This window comes from Botryllus schlosseri, chromosome 2 (genome assembly GCF_051294905.1).
Source record: "Botryllus schlosseri isolate E-star chromosome 2, Bs_hap1, whole genome shotgun sequence".
Lineage (NCBI taxonomy): Eukaryota > Metazoa > Chordata > Ascidiacea > Stolidobranchia > Styelidae > Botryllus > Botryllus schlosseri.
The window spans coordinates 931275-952041 of NC_137237.1; the positions used below are offsets into that span (position 1 = coordinate 931275).

Consider the following 20767-nt stretch of genomic DNA (forward strand, 5'->3'; position numbering starts at 1 on the left):
AAAAATGAGCATATTATGAATGTGAGGCTTTGATCAACCAGGTGTTTCAAAAAATTTGTTGAACCTGACTTGAACTCAATAATGAACAGTGAACACTATGACTTGAATGCCGGACTCTCGACCCTTTGATTCCTGATGTGGACTCGGATTTCACTCGGTGGTGAATTGAAAATGACTCGTCCTGACTCGAAACAAACTGCAAAAGTAAAATCGACTTGTGAATAGGAACCTTGTGACTTGATCACAGTCCTGCACTTGACCACTTCGAAAAAGTGAAAGCGCTTCGCTACTTGCCGCCTCATCTTTTCCTCACCTGATGCAAAAACAGCCCCAGCGACACGAAGAACGACACGAACCAGACCGCGCGCCGAAACTTCCCGGTGCGTTTGAGAAACACGTGACTCACGCCGTGCAGCGTAGTGTTCTCCGCGAAGAAAGAAAGGTCGGAAGGTTTCGGCTCCTCTGGCGCAGGCGAGGGGAAATCACCCGCGGAACGCTGTCAGAACAGATTGTCAATCAATCAATCATTCAATAAATCAGTCATTTAACATCATCGTTGAAATTTTCATCATAATCAAACCATCACCAGATTGCGATATATTGAAAAGATGTAAGGGTGTCGAAACGACTTGGAGTAGTCTTTAAGCCAAACAACCAAATTGGCCTAGAGCAGTGGTTTTCAACCTATTTGGTCTTGCAGACCGGTAACACTTCAAAACAAATGTTGCGGTCACTTGAGGGTCTTCAAAAATCAAAATCAACCCTAAATTGAGCCACAACAAATGTTTGCAACTCATATGCCGCATTTTTTATATTATATATTTATACGCCGTTCTATAGAAGTTTCTGCAAGGCGAAGCTCGCGAAGTCCTGTTTTAGACCACTAACTTGATTGTGATTGTTTGGACTCCATACTCCATTGAAATAAATGCGACTTCGCTGTTTCCCTATTATCCTGACAAGTGTCGTATAAAATTGCACTAAATTTAATGAAGTTTTGGAAGTCTCTAGCTTTCACACATAATAACGCAGCCTATCGCAAGCGAGTGATAGACTATACCTATGTAAAATTCTTACGACGTCATGCAGAAAAACACGTTTTAAAATTTTAAATCTATTGAATATTTGATGCTTTATATCTTTAATTAACGGACAAGCGTCCAACCTCGTACATTTTGGAATTGAGATATGATATTCTAATATATTTGGTGGAGCGGCAGCAAACTTGTAACGGATTGGCACCGGTCCGCGGACCCGCGGTTGAGAAGCAATGGCGTAGATAAATGTAAATAAGAGACATGCATACAGGTGAAAAGAAATTGCGGATGAAGAGACTGGCGAATTAGAGAAGACAATGACATCTAGATAATTCAAGTTGTCTAATTCGACGAATTAATGCGAAATGCCGGTACTCAAATTATAATCTAATTTGTAAAATGTTGCTATTTTCAGTCTAATCTAATTTCTGGTTCTCCTGAAAATGCTACAGGAGAACTGAATCGTGAGAACGAGTCAAGCTCGGTGTACAGAGATTTTTCCTTCTCGTGTTTATGTGAATCAGCTATGAGTTGATAAGAACTCAACTTGTTTTTTGTTGTATTTCTTTCAAATTTGGAATCGAATTGAATTTACAAGATTTTGTAAATTCAGTCCTTCTAATTCTAATCTGATTCGAAAGAAATGTGTAGCTATCATTCTAACTGTAATCTAATTCGGAAAAACCTGCTCTTCTAGTCATGACCAAGCTGATAAATAATCAAACGCAATGACGTACAACAATCGCACGCCTAAATTTCGGATCACGTCGGATGATGTCACAAATCCGAAAATCCTCCGCCACGGCGCACGCCGCATTTATTTTCCAATCCATTACGCGGAGTTTTGTTGTCAATGCGTCGCGCGACATGACGATAATACGCAAAGCAAGGAGCGCTCTCAAATCCGGCTTTCGCGCGCCTCCCACGAGACCCCAAGTCATCGTAACGAGACAGAGTTATTAAAGTGAGCCCAACGAGGGAACCAGAAATCAATTATTCTGACGGGCTCATTATTGGATTTTTGAGGATATGGAATCCATTATTACTCGCTACGAGACAGTACATCGAACTTGCGAAGCCTAGTCAGCCCGCAAGATGATCGCACCACGACCCAACATATCTAACTCAACTTACGTCGCCTGTCACGTCATTTTCTCGCTTGCCTTCTATATTCTCTGCTTAAATACTTTCCAATCAGTGTGCATCCTCTTCTTTACATCGCATAGTCCCGGGCGGGTGTCTGATTTCGAAGACAACTACAAGTCGTTTTGAGACCTTCCTATCTTCTCATTGTATCGCAGTTTTGTGGTGTTTTGAAATGATGAAAATATTAATAAACTGATCCCGGGGCCTACGATAAGTATCGTAGGCTACGCTGATCCTGATACTGCATTGTTACAAGGGACGGACACAATGGATGGTCCGAGTATTCGAATCCGAATCGAGTACTGATTCGAATGATTCGAGTCAAGCAGTAAGAGCTAATTTTGTCGAGTACTGAGAGTTGATTTATCGACGCAAATTATAGCTTCGATACTATTTTTTCCATGAGGAAAACTGTAAACCTCGACTTGTCGTATGGCAGCATACGAAACATGTATAGTACAAAGCTGCGCACGTTAATTGAAATGAGATATCTGTGAGGTCGTGATCGACCCACAGAATTGCCACTTGGGGTTGCAATTAAAGCAAATGGTACTTTAAAACACTTTGTTTAAAACATGTTTTTAAAAAATGCCTTTATATAAAAACAAAATCGTGCTTTTTTCAAAGTTGCATAATTGTGCCCTAAATGTGTGAATACTTTCGAAAAAAACATGTAGTATGCCTAAGTGCCTACGGAAGATTTGCGCCCGATATAGTCGACGTATACGATATGGAATGGTTGGATCAGAGGTATCAAACTCAAATATGCTCGCGGGCCAATTTCCTAGTTTTTGACGCCGCCGCGGGACGCAGCATCAGTATTAGGGATATTCAATGTAAATTTCCAAGTAGGCCTTATTTGACGAGACCTTGCATATAGGCATTCCACAAACATCGTGAAAATGTAATTTACTATTGTACTATTCACGCTTGCCACGGCAAAAAATCACATTTCCAAAAATTGTCTTTGTGCCGGGCATAATTTGTTAAGATAATGAGTTATATAAACCATGAGAGAGGACAAATGTGTGATGACATAGTAAAAGCTGTTGCGTTATCTTATTGCAGCTAGCGGAGATTTGACGTGCCACAATTATAGGAAGGATATTCTAGAAGTTACCAAAGATTGTTCTGATATCAGAGGTCAGAGCATTTGAGCAATGTAGCCTAATCCGGGTTTCTTGTATAGACCTGATAGGCCATTGCTCATGTCATTACAAAAGTCAAATTACATCTGCGTTGTATTTGCCTTCGATTGGAACAGGTCACTAACAATTTAAATCTAATATTTATTGTGTCATAATAATAGCAGTGTTTATTAACCTTTTTAGTGATCATACCCCTTGTGCTTTCAATAAGATTTCTCGCATCCCTCCCTATCCATTTTCAACCCCAGTTAAGATGATACCAACCAAAAAGTCAATTCACTTAAAATCGCGCGTAGTGCAAAGAATATTTTTCAGTTGACTAAATTAGCCCGAAAATATTCCACTTTTTGTTGCTTTGCAAAATAATTTTAAGCTCCAGATAGCATATAGGCCTAATTCCACGATGCATCTCGTACCCCCTAATGTAGTGCTTCGTACCCCGAATGCATCCGTGGACCCCTGGTTAAGAACCCCTGGAATAGAAACGTCCAATCGCCGAAGAATCCATTGGGATTACAGCTGTGGAACGTACCACTACCTGACTCGCCACCGGCGATAATAACATGGATAAGGAGACCAAAGATCACCACGGCTGTAACTAACTATACATCATGGGGACAACAGAATGCCAATGGTTTCCATATTGACATAATTAGATAACTATATCCGCTACGCAACGCAAGCTATGACATTCTGATATCTTACTATTCCATATGACAGATTGGCAGTTTGTTGTGTCCTTGGTCGTACAAGGTCACGGCGTTCCGAGTCCTACTCTAATTTCAACGTTCAACCCTACTCGACTCGAGTTATCATCATTTTATCACCCGGCAGTCAGTCCAAATTCGAGGTAATTTCACGAACTGTCGCGGTTAAGTCCAAATCACAATTTTCAGTCACAAATCATCTACGGGTCATGTTTTATCATCGTGAACTACAAATGTGACATAATAGCTGATCTTCCACCACATGGTAGCTATTGGACGTGTTGTGAAGGTGAAGTTCGATGAGATTTCAGATTTTTGAAATAGTTTTACATCGAACTTCAAGTAGTCAAATATGAAAAAGATATGGGTAAGTTAAATATATTTTCGAATACATGAAAATCCAGAGCGCCGTCGCGAACTAGCTCTCGCGGGCCGCGTGTTTGAGACCTCTGATATAGATCATTGGTTATGACCACCGACCGTAAAAATGCTGCATAACGAATTAGTCCTGGTTAAAGATATTTTGGTCCGTTTATGACAGGGGACCAAAGGAGCCATATTTACCCTATATTTTCAATTGTTAATATCCTTTCGCTATCACGTCACATTAAAAGATTCATGACGTAATGGCTTAAAAACAAAACAAATGAAAAAAAAAATAAAAAAATGTTATAAACATGTTTTTTTAATTGATTTTTGTTTTAAATGAAACCCTAGCTGTATCACTTCTGACTCAACTCTCATTGTCAGAAAGTGCGATAAAATTGGTGTGGTCGAAAAAATACCAAATCATATTTATTGTGATGTAGAACTGACGTAATATTTTTATGGTCGCATAAAGGGCTCATATTTGAATATTCGACATCATTTCTACTGTTGTGAAGTCTAATACTCGATTCAGAATCGAATCACTCAACTCATTTACTATATTAGGAACCTAAGGTTATTAGAAGCTTTTTCCGACATGGAAAAAGTAAAATAGTAAAAAGTTAGTAATTTGACTTAAAAAGTAGAAGTAAAAGTAGTATAAAATGTACGTAAAAAGTATAAAAACACGCGAGTAAGTATCGTATAGGCAAAACCTACTTCAATACTTGGAATAAGTAGAGATACTTCGATACTGACTACATCTGTAATTTGCCAAGTGCCACTTATTACAAGTATTCTTCAAGTATTCTTCAAGCACAAGTAGAAGTAGTCTACAGCATAACCGCTTGAGGAAGTAATGAAGTATGCAAAGTATACTTGAAGTAGAAGTACTTGGTTCCTCACCTTGTCGGACATGGAACTCCTCCTTCTTGTCCTCGCGCCGTTTTCCTGAACATGCGACTTTGAAGTCACGATCGGAGCTACCTTGTCGTTGAAAGCCGACAAGATGGTGTGGGGCCGGCGGACAGGCGCCGTTTTATGGTCTGCGGGCGCGTGCATTCCCGCGCAGCGCGCGCACGAATTGTCGGAGATATATGCCGACGGCGCGGGTAAAGCCTTGCAGGACTTCCCGCCGATATTGGAAACGCTCGATGTCGTGGCCTGGAAAGGTAATGAAATCACGTAGACTTATGATAAGTTGACTATACGTTCACACGTTAGTAGCTGCAATGAGACTTGGACAACTAGATAATTCTAGTTGTTTAATTATATCGAAATGCATGTGATGTATTTCTAACCTAATTTGTGAAATTTTCCATGCTTAATCTAATGTCTGCTTTTCCCAAAAAAGCTACAGGAGATCGAGAGAAGTTTGCTGCACAGACATTTGCCATTCTCGTGCATGCTTAATAAGAATAAACTGTGACGTCGATATGAGCTGATTTTGAACTTGATTTTTGTAGTATCTCTTTTAAGCAGGAATTGATTTCAATTTCCAAGTGTTTACGATTTCAGCCACAGTAATTTGATGATTATGTTTTGACAAAAGAACTATGTAGCTATCATCGTAATTCTAACGTAATTTGAGTTGAGTATTTAAAAGCCACCAATTACGACCTCAAAACATTATTAATGGCTTGAAAAGGTCAATTGTGCACCTTTTCATCGGTCACAGGGAAATTACGATGGTTATTAGATACATAGTGTACGACTGGACGCAGAAATGCCGTTCCATGAATATTCGTAACCTTGTGCACCATGTTTTCTGATGCTGAGATATCAATTCTTCAACGGCGAAATAAAGTATCGGAAAGTATTAAGATATCGCTCTTGTCGGGAAGGCAAATATTTCTTATTAAAAAAATCACCTCTAGCTAATCGAACTGAATCATTACAATTGATACTCGGCTCGAATTCGGCTCCAATCATTGCCCCAGCCCTTTGCAAGGATTTCTACTTTGCGGAGTACTCAAGTAAGTTTTGTCCTACTTACACTACTTACTCAAGTGATTGTGATATTAGACTACTTCTACCTCACAGCCTTCAGCTTCTTTACAGCTGAAATTAGACCTATATTACCTACTCTTACCTATAGTTTAAAATCAATGCATCACACTTCAATCCTACTTTTTACCGACTTGGAAATCACTACTTAGCAGCAACCAGTTTATAGGCAAAATTAGACGTACAATATCTACTTTCTACTTAGTCAGAAATTATAAATTCTACTTGGGGTTGAGCAGAAATCTAGGAAGTTACGACTACTTTCACTGAAGTACAGTAAAGTACAGTTTCCTCAACTATTGTGAGATAGGAGCTAGTTCGTGGACGAATTTCAATCTAGAGAATACGGAAAAAGCCCTGGTTAGTCTAAAACGCAAGGTGCGGATCCTAATGACTAATTCGCGTATCGAGTTCTTGTCATGTTAAGACTGGGAGCTCTGACGAATGACGTTTCGATTAAATTTCGCGAGACTGAAATGATGACAGGACTTCAATATTGTGTTCACATCGTGAACGAAATGCGTCGATCCGAAACTGTCAGCTACCATATTCTTTACGCGGCGCAATCGCCAGCGCGTGGCCACTATAGGGCTGGGCGCAATGGTCCGAGTACTCGAAGTCAAATCGAGCAATAATTCTAATGATTCGAGTCGAGCAATGTGAGATGACATTTTGCGTATTGAACTTTGTGCAACGGAGAGTGGATTTATCAACAAGAATGATAGTTTCGACACTCTTCCATTGTGGAAGGTTTGAAACCTCCATTATCCGTATCTCAATACACGAAACATAAGCTACGAATATTACTGGAAATTTGGTGTCGCCACGCGGGATGCGATACGATGATATGTTCAGGTAATACGTCAGGGCATCACACGAGCCCCAGGGGTTCGCTGGATGTCAAGGCACATACAGGACTTATACGGCAGAAGACACACTGATTCGCAGTAAATATTCATTAAAATCTGTTCTGTTTGTGTTAAAATCGTGTTTTAATGGTATGATTCTTTTAACACCGTTGTGTTAACACCGTTGTGTTTTAACACGGTTCATTTTGTGTACTATAGGATTCTATAGAAATCTATTATATTTGTAGTTTGGTTGATTTATGTTTTTGTGGCTAGGCGAAAATTTGGGGCTCGCCGAAAGCTAATAGATACTTGTGTAAGAATTATCCACACTGCGCTATGTGTTTCATATTGCAACATAGCTGCCATTTGTGATTGGTGAAGGGCTTGTCCACACATGATCGAGCATGACTTGGGCATGTGACTTTGATTATATGGGTTAATATTTTGCCTACGATGGGTTAAAGGTTAATTTTGGGATTAAGTCGCATGCTCTACTCATTGTATATCATGGGGTTGGTGATTTTTTTTAAATTTCATTGGCGTACGCCATGAAATTATTAGGTTGCCTAAAAAACGCTGCACATCAAATTTGGCTGAATTACGACCCGTAGAAGCAAAGTCATGGGAGTACAAAATCTTTGACTTGAAATGAATAGTATTTACGATGGAGAATTCTATCATTTAGTTTTGCCGAAAAATTGTTTCTGAGTATGTGTCGCGTGTGCTCAAATATCTGGAAACCCTATGAAGTAACTGGTCGCCGCTGAAAATGGAAGATTACATGTCGAAAGATTGTGACTCACCTTACCAGGGACGACGTTCATTCTCATGCCAAGCCCGGATGATTCCTTGAATAATAGCTACTTCCGGTTTCCCTGATAAAAAGGAAATATTCGTTACCGCGGGGATTCGTTGTCACGAACATCATCACCTCTTTCCTGCCTACAGATTTTGAAAACTAGAAAATGCTCAGCTATTCCAAATTTGACCTATCGATCTCGCTTCCCATGACATGCCGCCCTATTTCTCGTCGCTTTCTTTTTCTATACTATCTTCTTTACTTTCATTCAGTGTGCATGCCTCCTCTTTACATCGCCTAGGCCAAGGTGGGTGTCCGATTCCATAGACTACTCCTTGTCGCTTCGACATCTTCCTGTCTTTTCATTGTATCGCATTTTATGTGGTGTATTGAACTAATAAAATTGCAAATAAACCAATGATGATGAATGATGATGATTAAAATTATAACTAGAATGATACGCATAAACCATTCTTCCAAATTAGGTTTGAATTTGAATTACCGCAGACCTGGAACTTGAATTAAACTTCGATTTAAATAGAAATGCGGCAAAAATTGAGTTCAGTTCATGTGACGTCACATTCGATTCTCACAAGCATGAGAATGACAAATACCTGGACACCGATCAATATACAGTAGCACAGTTATATAGCATTTTCAGGAAATCAGAAACAAATTAGAATTAAAATGAGAGAATAGAAACATATTACACATTATAGTACCGGCATTTCGCTTTAATCCGGCTAATTAGGGAACTAGAACTATCTATAGTTGTCCTGGTCTGATCCCTGACTATCTGCGAATCTCAACTAATTTCCTTCAAAAACTTGATTGGAATTACGCATGTACTCGGAATGATACGCTACGGCTCAACTGGATTCAGGATTTCAGCCGCTAGGCTTTCGCGTGAGCGAAACGACCGGTAACAAAAGAGCACTCTCTTACACTGCATGCATCGGTCTAGTTTCTTAGTTCACTGTCATATGCAATGTCGCACATTTTTTCTTGTACATTTTCTTCCCGATCGATCGCGCGATGGGAAAACGAATGACGACAAAGACAGAACAATCGCCGACTCGTGAGAGTCATCCGCCTTGTTAACTAGTTGGCAATATTTGTCGGCTCTCTAGAGATTCACCGATATGAGAATTGCATCGTTCTTGTAATTGCTATTTCGTTGTGACGGGGCCCGGGACAAATGAAAGATGGGATAAACTTCACCGAACCGAAATTACCCCCAGTTATAGACAAATAGTAATAGTTCAGCTTCTCCTAATGAGATTAGAATTACAATGAGAACTACACGACTTTTCTCAAATTAGATTATAAAATTAAAAGTTACTGAATGCGAAAAGGCTTGGAAATTGAATGAAATTCCGGGTCCCTTCATTTCAAATCAAATATTTATAATCCCACCAACCGCTATTATAAGCACCGCAACATAAGTATATTGTTAAATAATATTAATAATAATAATTTGTACGGTTCAAAAATAAAGATTTTCTATGTGTCAGAAACCAGAGATTAGTATAGATTTGGAGTTGGATCGGAAATGGATTGTGAATATTTTGAAGATGGATTTATGGATATGGACTTGAAAATTGTCGCAACACAATTTTCATGTAATTTTTGATCAAATGTCAGCCATTACCGGATTTTGACTTAGATGTGGACTGGACGCAATGCAGAGTAAATTGCAGATTTGGAATTGGATTTGTATTTGGATCAGTCTAGTCAGAGCTCGAGATAAATTCTCGCTTCTCCTTTTATGTCATCTTATTTTATGTTTCATTCAGTGCGCAAGCCTTCTCGATACATCGCCCACACTCAAGTGGCTATACTCCAAGTCATTGTATCGCAATCTTGTGGTGCATTGATTGGATGAAATGTTTAATAATAAACCGAAATCTAGAACAAGATTTGGACTTGAAAATATCAATTCTGATGATCTCTGCATGATACGGTGTTATTTCATGTGCCGCGGCGAAATAGCAAATAACTCATTCGACATTTAGCGATCGCAAAAGTCCATTAACTGCTTCTGTTCGGTGTTATGCGTACCGACAGTCAATGCGGGTCTTTTGGGACTTCGATTCTATCGATTTTCGGCGAGTAACGACAGGATTATAGCGAAAGTCGAGGGGTAGTGACAGTAGCCTGGTCCGTTCGGAGACGCTTTATAGGGCTCCGACTTTTACAAACATCTTTAGATTCACTCCAGACTTGACGTTCGGTTGTTACGAGGGATGGGCAGAGCGATTTAAGTACTCAAATCTAAATCGAGTATTAATTCCAATAATTCGAGTGTAGTAGTTCGATATTTTTTAGTACTGTAATTATCAACTCCTTGACACAATAAGAGCTAATTTATCGACGGAAATATAGTTTCGATGCTATTTTCCACTGTGGAATTCTTGAACTTTGATCGGTGGTATCGCAGCATACAAAACATGTAATATAAAGCTACGCATGTAACTGGAAGTCACATCTGTGAAGCCGTGATCAACCCACAGCATTTTCACAAGGTGTGATGAAATAGGTATGGTCGGGAAATACCAAGTAATCTTTGATATTATCTGGCAATATATTCTTCGTGGTGACATATTTAAAATTTTGACAACATTCATACTGTTGTGAGTAATCGAATCACTTAGGTACTCGATTTTGCTTAGCCCTATAACGATGCTGTAAGTTATTGCTCGAACCAGGAAATAATCTCAAATATATTTCAAAAACTATAATATTCCAATTATGACCTTTACTTCAAGTCGACTCTGATTTAATTGGACTTTCTCAGTGGCGCAAAGCTACCCCGACAAAAAAAACAACTTTGACTAGACATTTCATAACACCGCCTACGGCCTCGATTAGTGCCACCGTTCCGCCATTAGTTATTCGGTATCCACGTGACCATCGATTATATTAATTCCCGCATCCATTAATCGATCGCATCGGTAATAACCCCGAAGATTTTTTATGAATAATAAATCCGTAACAAACTAGTTTCGACTTTGCGAATAAGTCACAAAATTTTTGTTACAATCATGTTTTTGAAGAGCTTCTTGGAGGTACAGAACTTCAATATACAATTAAATAGTATATTCATATTTCATGTTTTTGTATTGTAATTTCTGAGTCTAGTATGATCTTGCGAGTCGAGTCGAATGTTCGCGTATCAATCACCATGGCGCTATAACAGTATGAAAATATGTGGGAAGTTCCGCTATGTACCTTTTATGCTTTCACAGCACAGCATATAATGCCAGTTCCACATCACATTAAAGATATCTTGGTATTGCTTCGACCATTCCTATTTCATTTCACTTTGTGAAAAAAGGGTCATCACTTCGACTCGATTCCCGATTCACCCGATTTTTTTTCACAAACCTCTGACGTTCGCTGCGTCGGCGTCGCGTTTGCATTTTAAGACTTTTTATAGTTAAAGAGGACAAATTCCCCAAAAGAGGACATTTTGGCGTCCTACGAGGACAGCACTTTCAATTTATCGAAAAAAGAGAGGACAAATCCTCTTAAAAGAGGACGTATGGTAACCGTAACTAATACTCGATGCAGATTCGAGTACCCGAATCGTTGTGCTCAGCTATAGTTACGATTCCACAACATTCGCAAATCTGTTGAACATAGGACAGAGCATAAAAAAAACTAACACAAGTATCACGATCAAGTCGCGAACCAATACCCAATTCAATTTATATCGAAGCCAATCGATTTGTACCAGAGAATTCTCTGTCCAAATTTTATTCCTCTGTTGTTATTCATTATCTAGTCATTCCAAGAAAAATCACTCATTAATATTAATGCAAAATATAGTTGTGTCGCCAGAGAACTGCCGCTGCGGAGTTACAGTCTGGCACCAGACTTACGAAGAAGGGCATTTGAAGATTTGAGATGCTCTGGAACTGCCAATCAACAGGGAGATCGAACCGACTACAGATCTTGCATGCGTTCAATGGCAGGCATCCATATTGCACAAACATGGCTCATCTACCGCAGCTTTCGGTGATGCGATGTGATGCATACAAATTTCTCTGCTGGTTGATGACGATTACCCTTGACGAATGTCAAGGTTAATTTGGGGGTTAATTTAAACATGAATATACTGTTCAATGTCACATTGAAGTCATGTATACCCCGAATAGCTTTTCTATTGACTAGTAGCATCTCTCTCTTCCTACAATTATCGCTGATAATATAGATCAGTGGCAATTTCTCAGTATAGTTCTCTAGTGTGTGAGGTGTATTTGTGCTAGTAGGTAAAACCTACTTGAGTAATCTGAAATAGAAGAGATACTTCACTAATGATCACTTTCGCTTACGAGTGTCCAGATGGAGTAATTTCATTGTGTCAACAAAAAGAGTTCGTGTACCATCTGAAAATAATACATTGGGCGCTCTCTTATTGGAAATTTCATGCTGGTGTGGTGTCGTCTTATTTTATGATATAGGCCTACTATGTTCTTTCCAATTCTCTGCTAGTTGCTGACGAGTGTCAGCCGAAAAGATTCGGGTTCATTTCAATATGAATATACTATATAATTTTATTTTATTCATGTCAAGCGTAGCAATGCAATTCAATTCAATTTATTGCTAAAAATTTCTTCATTTCAATATACCACAAGACTGCGATACAATGAAAGTTAAGAAAAAAAGTGTCGAAACGACTTCGAGTAGTCTGAGAAATCAGACAGCCACATGGCCTGTAGGGTTGTAGCAATGGTTGCAAAGCTGTCCGAATAAATGCTCTGAAGTTTTGGAAATACGAGTTACGACTTACGATAGAAGGAATATATTTTGAATATCCGCTGAATATATAGGGGTTATTATGTGGTGAAGGTGCTATTGTTATCGGTATTTATCGGTATCGGATTATAGACCGCCAGTTATTGATTGTAAATGTACCAGAATTATGTCTGGACAGCAGCTGACTTGAAGAATACGCCTCCGGAATGTGGTCATATCGCTGTCATTGTCTTTCTTGAATATTTGTGCAAAACTGAATTTAACGAAATTAAGAATCTGTCTTTCTGGCTCAAACACCCGATATCGGTCAGGTCATACCCAGGAACCAAATAGAGCGGAATATATTACAGTTGTATACGATAGTTCGCATGTTCAGGTTCATACAAAATCAGCAACCACGAGCAGCATGCAACATTTCTTCATATGCTATCGAAGGATGAAAGCAAACGAGACAATCTATCGAACATGCCCATGGAGCCGTGAACGATTGATATACCGCGGACACACCGTTCTACCTTTGTGGTATCTATGGTTTTCTATCATTTCACTGAACTTTGCCGCCATCTAGAATCGTTAGAAAAAGGCAGGACTTACCTTGTACGCTCATTCTTGCCATCTAGCGCGACGATTTCCATCCCGATATGTCGCGTTAGGAGATAGTCACCAACAGAGCTCTCAACTCTCGGTTGTCGTAAAATAACGAATGAGTGACGTGAAGTACGCTCTTTTATTATCGCGCCCGGATTACACTCAAAGAAATCAAAACTCTCTCGTCTATCACCCCTATGACTGAAATACATCTGATCCCAACCATGGGGTGTATCTTATAGCCCTGTTATAATCACGTCATCATGTATCAGTAAATCATTTTGTTGTTTATGAAATTAATTAGCTTGCGATGCAAAATACCTTCGTTGTTATAAACATCATACCATTATTTAAATAATGAATAGTAATGGTAATATAATGATTTAAAATGCTTATGTTACCCATTAAGATTAAGTTCTTTAGTCACAATGTATACATATAGACCTATATGCTGAGATTGAAGTTAGTAAGAGCCCATAAAAATGCAGTATTACGCAGAGTTTGACAACTAGAAAATTTCCATCTTCACTAATTTAGATTTGAATTACTGAATTCGCAAAAAGTTGGAAATTGAATTAAATTCCGTACTAAAGAAAATCAACAAAATCAAGCTCTGTCCCTATCAAGTCAGAGTTCATTGAAATAAGCACGAGAACGCTTGGATCGTGTTGCTCTATACCAGGGGTTCTCAAAGGGTGGGCCACTAGTGGGCCACAGGAGTAATTTGGGTGGGCCACAGAGCTATTTGGAAAATTGTGGAATTCGTGAAAGTGTAGTTGCATTTATCTTTTCTTCATATATTAAAAAATATATCGAATTATACGTATGCTACATAAAGCTTTTCATCCGACTCTGATGAGACCTAGTGGTAGCCTACGTATGGAGTCACGAATGTACAAGTCGAAATGGCTGGGGATGCGGCGGCTTTTGTACCAACAGCTATGACAACCTCCGGCCAACAGCAACGAAAATAATTTCGATTATATAATAACTGAAAGTTAATGCGGGGATAAATATCCAAGTATTCCGACTGGGTCATAATGGATTGAGGAGTTGGCAGTGGCACAGCTCATTAATCTTCGGAGTCGGTCGAAAAATGTCCGGTCTTGAAATCATTGTACACAATGTAATAAGTCACATGAATTGGTGGTATCATTGGATTTAATGTTATTACATCGTGACTTCAGAAGGTACAAGGTATATTAGGTAAGACTACATTGTATTACTAGGATCATAGGCGCCGACTTTTATTTTTTTACGAGGCGGCGCAGTGTTGTGACGTCATAATTCTTCCATGTCGATTACGTCATCGTCGCACATAAACGCACTTTACTGCATGCCGCTGGCGTTCGTACAGAGTTGAACCATCCGCGTGACATTTTAATATCGGCGTCGCACTCAATAATATCAAACCAGGCAGTCGAGTTTATTAAATGGAATCTTAGAACGGTACGATCATTTGAAGTGTAACTGCAGCCTGCGCTACCTGTCCGTCCGACGGAACCTGCAGTTGCATCAATGTTATTCACGCGCAATGCCCAGTGTGACTAACGAAATACACTACGCATTGGCCTTGAAAGTAACACACGACAACTCTCGAATACTTCAAGCAGACAATAATAATGATTACAAACGCGAAATCGCGCGGCCAATCAGTAATTGTCTCTTGCGGTTTCTTGCTTCGCGTTGACCAACTCGCATTACGGCGACTGTTTGATGATTAAAACAATGATGCATTTCCCGCTTTAAGTTCGCGAAGCATTTCGGGAGTTCATCGGGCAATTCGTAAATTCAATCTCCATGCCGATGGCCGCCAACGCATACCAATGGAATCACGTGTTGACGGCCGCACAAATTTTGTTCTACCGCCGCGGGTTGTCCACCCTTGGGCTAGAATAAATTCCACTTTCGGACATTCGATAATGTTTTCTCGATACGAGTACATCAAGCAATCAAGTTTATCGGAATGTAGAAGGTTCCCTGTTCAAACGAATCGAATAGAATCAGAATTTGTGCCACCCATAATCTTGTGATGCATCACGTTAATAATGAAAGGAAGACTGAAAAATGACTTTGTGTGACAATTTAGGAGTACGAATGTATCAAGTAGGTAACAAGAAATATCGATGATGGCAAATTAGAAAGCGTGCAATCTAATCAGTATCGCCACGAATCGGTTTTGAGTGTGACATCGTATTGATTAGCTTTCGCCGCGACAATTGTTTTGTCATTATATCGGTGTTAAAGCTGTATTGCTGCATTTCCCGATTAATGTCACTGGCAGAGCTTTGTTAGAGAAACGAATCTGCGCAGAAATGAATTCCAATTTGCTGGCACACACCAACACACCCTCCAATTTCGCGCTCCGATTACCTATCACGAAGCTAGCTAGCTCATGAATGGTTTTGTAAACGGATATTGGTGCAAATAATTTAGATTTCAGAAAAGCAGAACGTATATTTGGGCGTCTGGTCAGCAGAGGATATCTAGGATTGTGCTTCTCAGCACACGCTAGGCGCGTAGCCAGTGAAAAATTAGGGGATTTGGATTTTCTTTTCAAATTTGGATTTTCTTTTCAAATTTATCAATATAGCATCAATTCAATTAGGGTCAAGTACATGTGTAATTGGCGATCATATAACCTCTCCGTATCGACGATTTTAGCCGTATGATATGCTTGCCAAAGAGTCCTGGAGTGCTGTCAATTATAGCGAGTCACAGATCTCTGGTCAACAATTAAATACGCGCGCGTATTTCGCAGTCTCGGCTAGAGTTTTCGCAAATCAAAATGTCCGAACTCGATGGCACCGATTTCAAACCTTTATCGTATTTCAGAACTCGAGACATGATACACATCTTCCGGTCGTTACGTTCAAGTATTAGCGGGAATCAATTTCGCACGTTAAAGTCTGTTTGCAGCGATTTGATGTTATACAGTTTCGCGATGTCGCTTTTTAACCAATATGACAACATGACATAAAACAATCACTGATCAGCGTAAACTCGACTCGATCGCATTGTCTCGAAACCAGCGAGAAATCGGAGCCAAAGCATGCTAGACCCGAGATGCGATAGTTAGGCATAGGCCAGCAATTATATCTTTCACTCCAGGCCTATTGCAGATGCTATTGTGTAGGGCTGGGCAAAATCGAGTACCTGAGTGATTCGATTCTGAATCACGTAATATGCTTCGAGTCGAGTCGAGTAATCGAGTATCACTCATTATGACGTCATAACAGAATGTAATACGTCAAAGTTCAAATATGTACCGTTTATGCCCCCACAATTGCCACAAAGATTATAATGCTTGTTATCCTTCTCATAAATTATAATTTGGTATTTTTCGACCATACCGATTTCATTCCACTTAGTGACAAACTGACAATATTGTGGGATAATCATGACTTCGGAAATGTGCTACGTCCAGTAACCTTCGTAGCTTTGTACGATATGTTTCGTATGCTACGATACCGCCAATCAAGGTTTCAAGACTTCAACAGTGGATGATAGTATCAAAACTATAATTCTAGAGATAAATTAACTTTCAGTGGCGATAAGCGTATAATTTCAGTGCTCGAAAAAATCGACTTTTGCTACTCGACTCGAATCATTAAAATTAATACTCGATTCAGATTCGAGTACTCGAATCATTGTGCCCAGCCCTACTATTGTGTAGACCAGCGATGATATCGTGTACACCAGGCTAAAGCAGCCAATGCAGATTTGATTGCGCAGTTAAGCGATGATATAGTGTGAACTGGGCCTATTGCAGATGCGATTGTTGAAGCCTGCGGAACCAGGCATGATCGAGACGCGATAAATCAGGCTAGCGACGATTGCCACGCGCACGGGAATGAATGACCTAATTTCGTGACCATCTCAGCGGGAGATCATCACTGATTCGTCTCGCTAGTTGTCAACACGTTTCTCGCAAATCCGTCGCGCGGAACACTGATTACACAATTATTGAATTGCAACTGAATATTAGAGTTAAAATGATCATTTAAAACTGACGGGGTTGCGTGTTTCAAATAGGGAGTTCGACCTCCGAAACCCCGGTGGCTAAGAGCCTGGCACACGCGCGTATCGAAATCAAAGACATCTCTAACGAGGTCGCATCGATTTGTCTTATTACTAATTACTGGTCACAAATCACTTGGGCGTTTGAGCATTTTGTACGAGGTGGCCGCCACCTCGTAAATATGGTCACGAGGTGGCTGCGCCACCTCGTAACCTCGTAAGTCGGCGCCTATGACTAGGATATTAAAAAAATAATTCACTTCTCTTTAGTATCCCATTCATCAAAGAATTGTTTGAAGCGGGTCCAGAATGGGTATAGTATTCCCCACCAGAGTGGAATTAAACTAGGCTTACCACTTTTTCAGAAATTGGAGACTTGCAAAGCTGGAGTAGAATTCTCAAAAACCGGTCAATTTTTCCCACTTTGTGACCGGTTGACTGAAAAAAAAGGTCATCTTTCCGCTCGGAGCTCAATATAGCGTTTTTCGCTCCGAAATACCCTCCGGAGCGCCACTTCTGTGCTAATTTACGGCATGTCACTCGCAATTTGCTCTAAAACTGACCTCAATTTTCAAAAAAGAGAAAGAGGACAAAATCTCAAAAAAGAGGACAAAAGGGCGTCCTCCGAGGACACTTTCAAAAAAGTCGAAAAAGAGGACAAATCCTCTTAAAAGAGGACGTATGGTAAGCCTAAATTAAACCCACAATCACACAGTGAATGCGGGGAACGGATCATTGGGTTTCGCTACTTGAGTGGAACAGAGGGTGTACGCAAGAGTTATACGATTGCAGGGCTGTAACTTTCGCACCCCTAACCCACAATTGGGATAGCTCTAAGTCTAATAATTATTTCGTTGGTTGTCTGTTGGAGATTTATTTACCTCGAAATTTTTCGTCGCGCTTCGCGCGATTTCATGTTCCCTCAGATCGACATTTAAATATGAACGCTGAACAGTAATAAAAGAAACATCCGTATATTATAAAGAAATAGCCATATCGGCGGCGATAAGCCTACATATTGAAATGCACTACGACTTGAAAAAAGGAGGGCCACAGAACATTTTCAAACCAGAAAATGGGCCACAGCCAAAAATGGCTGAGAACCCCTGCTCTATACAGTTATGGTAACCATGGAACTGGCGAGTTCAATCAATCAATCGACAGATTATATTTTCATTTGACCAAGACACATACACAATGTACAATGCGATATACAAGACACATAATACCGTATGCTGTGCTGTGTCATTTTCAGGAAAACCAAATAAGATTAGAATTAAAATGGGATCATAAAAACATTTCACAAATTGATCATTATCGACATTTCCCTCTAGCTAGTCCAATTCGACCAGTGGTTCTTAACCTCGCCTGCAGCGCCCCCAAAGAAGCGCTGGCGATATTAAAGGGGGCGGTAACGCTCAGCGAGCGGTAACGCTCAGGGGGCGATATTGGGGGCTCTGGGCTCAGGGGGGGCGATATGGGGGCCGCTGAAGAAAAATGGTTTCGTAGCAGATTATGTGGTACTAAGATCCAATATAAAAGTCCCGAAAAGACCGACAGGACTTTCACCTCTTACCAGGACCGAAACTGCTGCAGCCCAAACCCCCAATCGGTGAGCTCGAAGGGTGCCCTAAATTATTTCGGTGAACGAACATAAATTACACATCATGTTTTGACGACTCCCCAACGGCAAAATACGCATAATTATAGAAAATAGAAATAGGCATTTCGGCGTCGGCCATCACCACGCCATGATGCACGAAGACATGAAGTTCCGGTCAATATGGGACTCCGAGCAGTGTGTCAAAAAAGATCGTCAGCGAGAAAATCTTAGCCGAAGAGGATTGCCCTTATGTTGACCGTAAACCTCAATGTATATAAGTCTAATTGTCCACAGGTGCTTAAATCGCTCGTGCCGAATTATCATGTCGTCGCAATCTGCACCCCACAGGACAAGTAACCTCCATCAGGGAAAATTATTTGCCAGTGAAGAAATACCAATTTTAAATCGTGTGCTTACTTTAGTTTAACACGTTTATGCGTTTCAAGTTTTTTTACTATAACGGACAAGAGCTAACAAAATAACACCATGTAACTAATTGATTGTACCAACACGAACGCCCGAATATGTTCAATTATTAATTACGTGGCCTTCATTTGCCAATACAAAAGCCCACTCAGCGCTACTGGTAAATCTGATTACGTGAGCTGAGAGCATAAAAAGTTTATAGCGACATACATATGCAATTGCCATCTATTCATTCATGCATTATAGAACATTTTGGCGCATGCCGACCAACGAAATCACGCGACGGGGTTCTTGACGGCGAAGCCCTGAAATGTTTGGTTTATCACGCTATGGGTGCGCAAGACAATCGTTTTTAGGGGCCTGTTACGGCCCTCTCTCTAACCCATTGTTTTCATTACAGTCCTTACAATATGAGGTGGGGGCGATGGAGTACGATAATTTTTGAAAGGGGGAGCTAGAGGATAAAGGTTAAGAACCACTGAATGAGACCATTGGAATTATCTAGTTGTACTTGTACAATTCATGTCTGATATATACGTAGGGCAAGTTTTTGCAACTTTTGCAACTTCTTTTTACAGCTTCCGGCAGCTTCCTAAATACTCGTAAGATATGTAGAATGCTGTTTTAAGCTGTTTGAACGAATCTTATAGTGCAATCTTTTGCAACTTTTTTCCATTTTTTCATGCAACTCTTTGCAACATTTTGCAACTTTTGCGATTTTTCATGTGAGTATTTTCGGTTTTGGTGAAATACACGGCCAAATTCGACTAAAACACCGTAAATCAGCACCGAAATACGGGTATTTCGGGAGCTGAGCCGGTAAATTGACCTTTCCTTTTTTTAGTCAACCGAGCAAAATGTGGTCTTTTAGTGCAACTTTTGCAACTTTTGTCAAAAATAGATAAATAAATGCAACTTTCCACGGATTTAACTGCAACAAAAACTTACCCTAGTTACCATTTTTGGAAATCTGAAAAGAGGTCACTTTATAAAAAAATTCAGAATTGCAAAACCGGAGGAAAATCCCGAAGAAATGGTAAATTTCTCCCACAATGTGGTCGGTTGACTAAAATAAATGTCAACTTTCTTGCTCAGTGTCCAAAATACAGTTTTTCTTTCACATTGTTAGGTGGTTGACTTAAAAAAGGGTAAATTACCCAGCGGAGCGTTACTTCAGTGCTGATTTACTGTAGCTAAGTCGATTTTGCCATATATTTAACCAAAATTCTCAAAAAAGAGGTCATTTGGGCGTCCTCCGAGTACACTTTCGAAATAGTCAAAAAAGGGGTCAAATCCTCTGAAAAGAGG

At 39.9% G+C, this 20767-nt stretch overlaps 1 protein-coding gene across 2 annotated transcripts in view; it reads right to left on the reverse strand.

The window, feature by feature from the left end:
* The window catches only part of LOC145432873 (acid-sensing ion channel 1-like), a 37657-nt gene that overhangs the window by 10016 nt on the left and 6874 nt on the right, over nucleotides 1-20767 (reverse strand). Inside the window, exons 1-3 of one of the 2 annotated variants that reach the window (XM_080309696.1) lie at nucleotides 8066-8461; nucleotides 5311-5568; nucleotides 314-496 (exon numbers count right to left, since the gene is read on the reverse strand). The exons of the other annotated variant lie outside the window; for it this stretch is intronic. Of the exons in view, the coding sequence (XP_080165822.1) occupies nucleotides 314-496; nucleotides 5311-5568; nucleotides 8066-8092 (468 nt within the window). The 5' untranslated portion in view covers nucleotides 8093-8461. Of the gene's footprint in view, nucleotides 1-313; nucleotides 497-5310; nucleotides 5569-8065; nucleotides 8462-20767 lie in introns of those variants that run through there. 2 annotated transcript variants of the gene reach the window in all.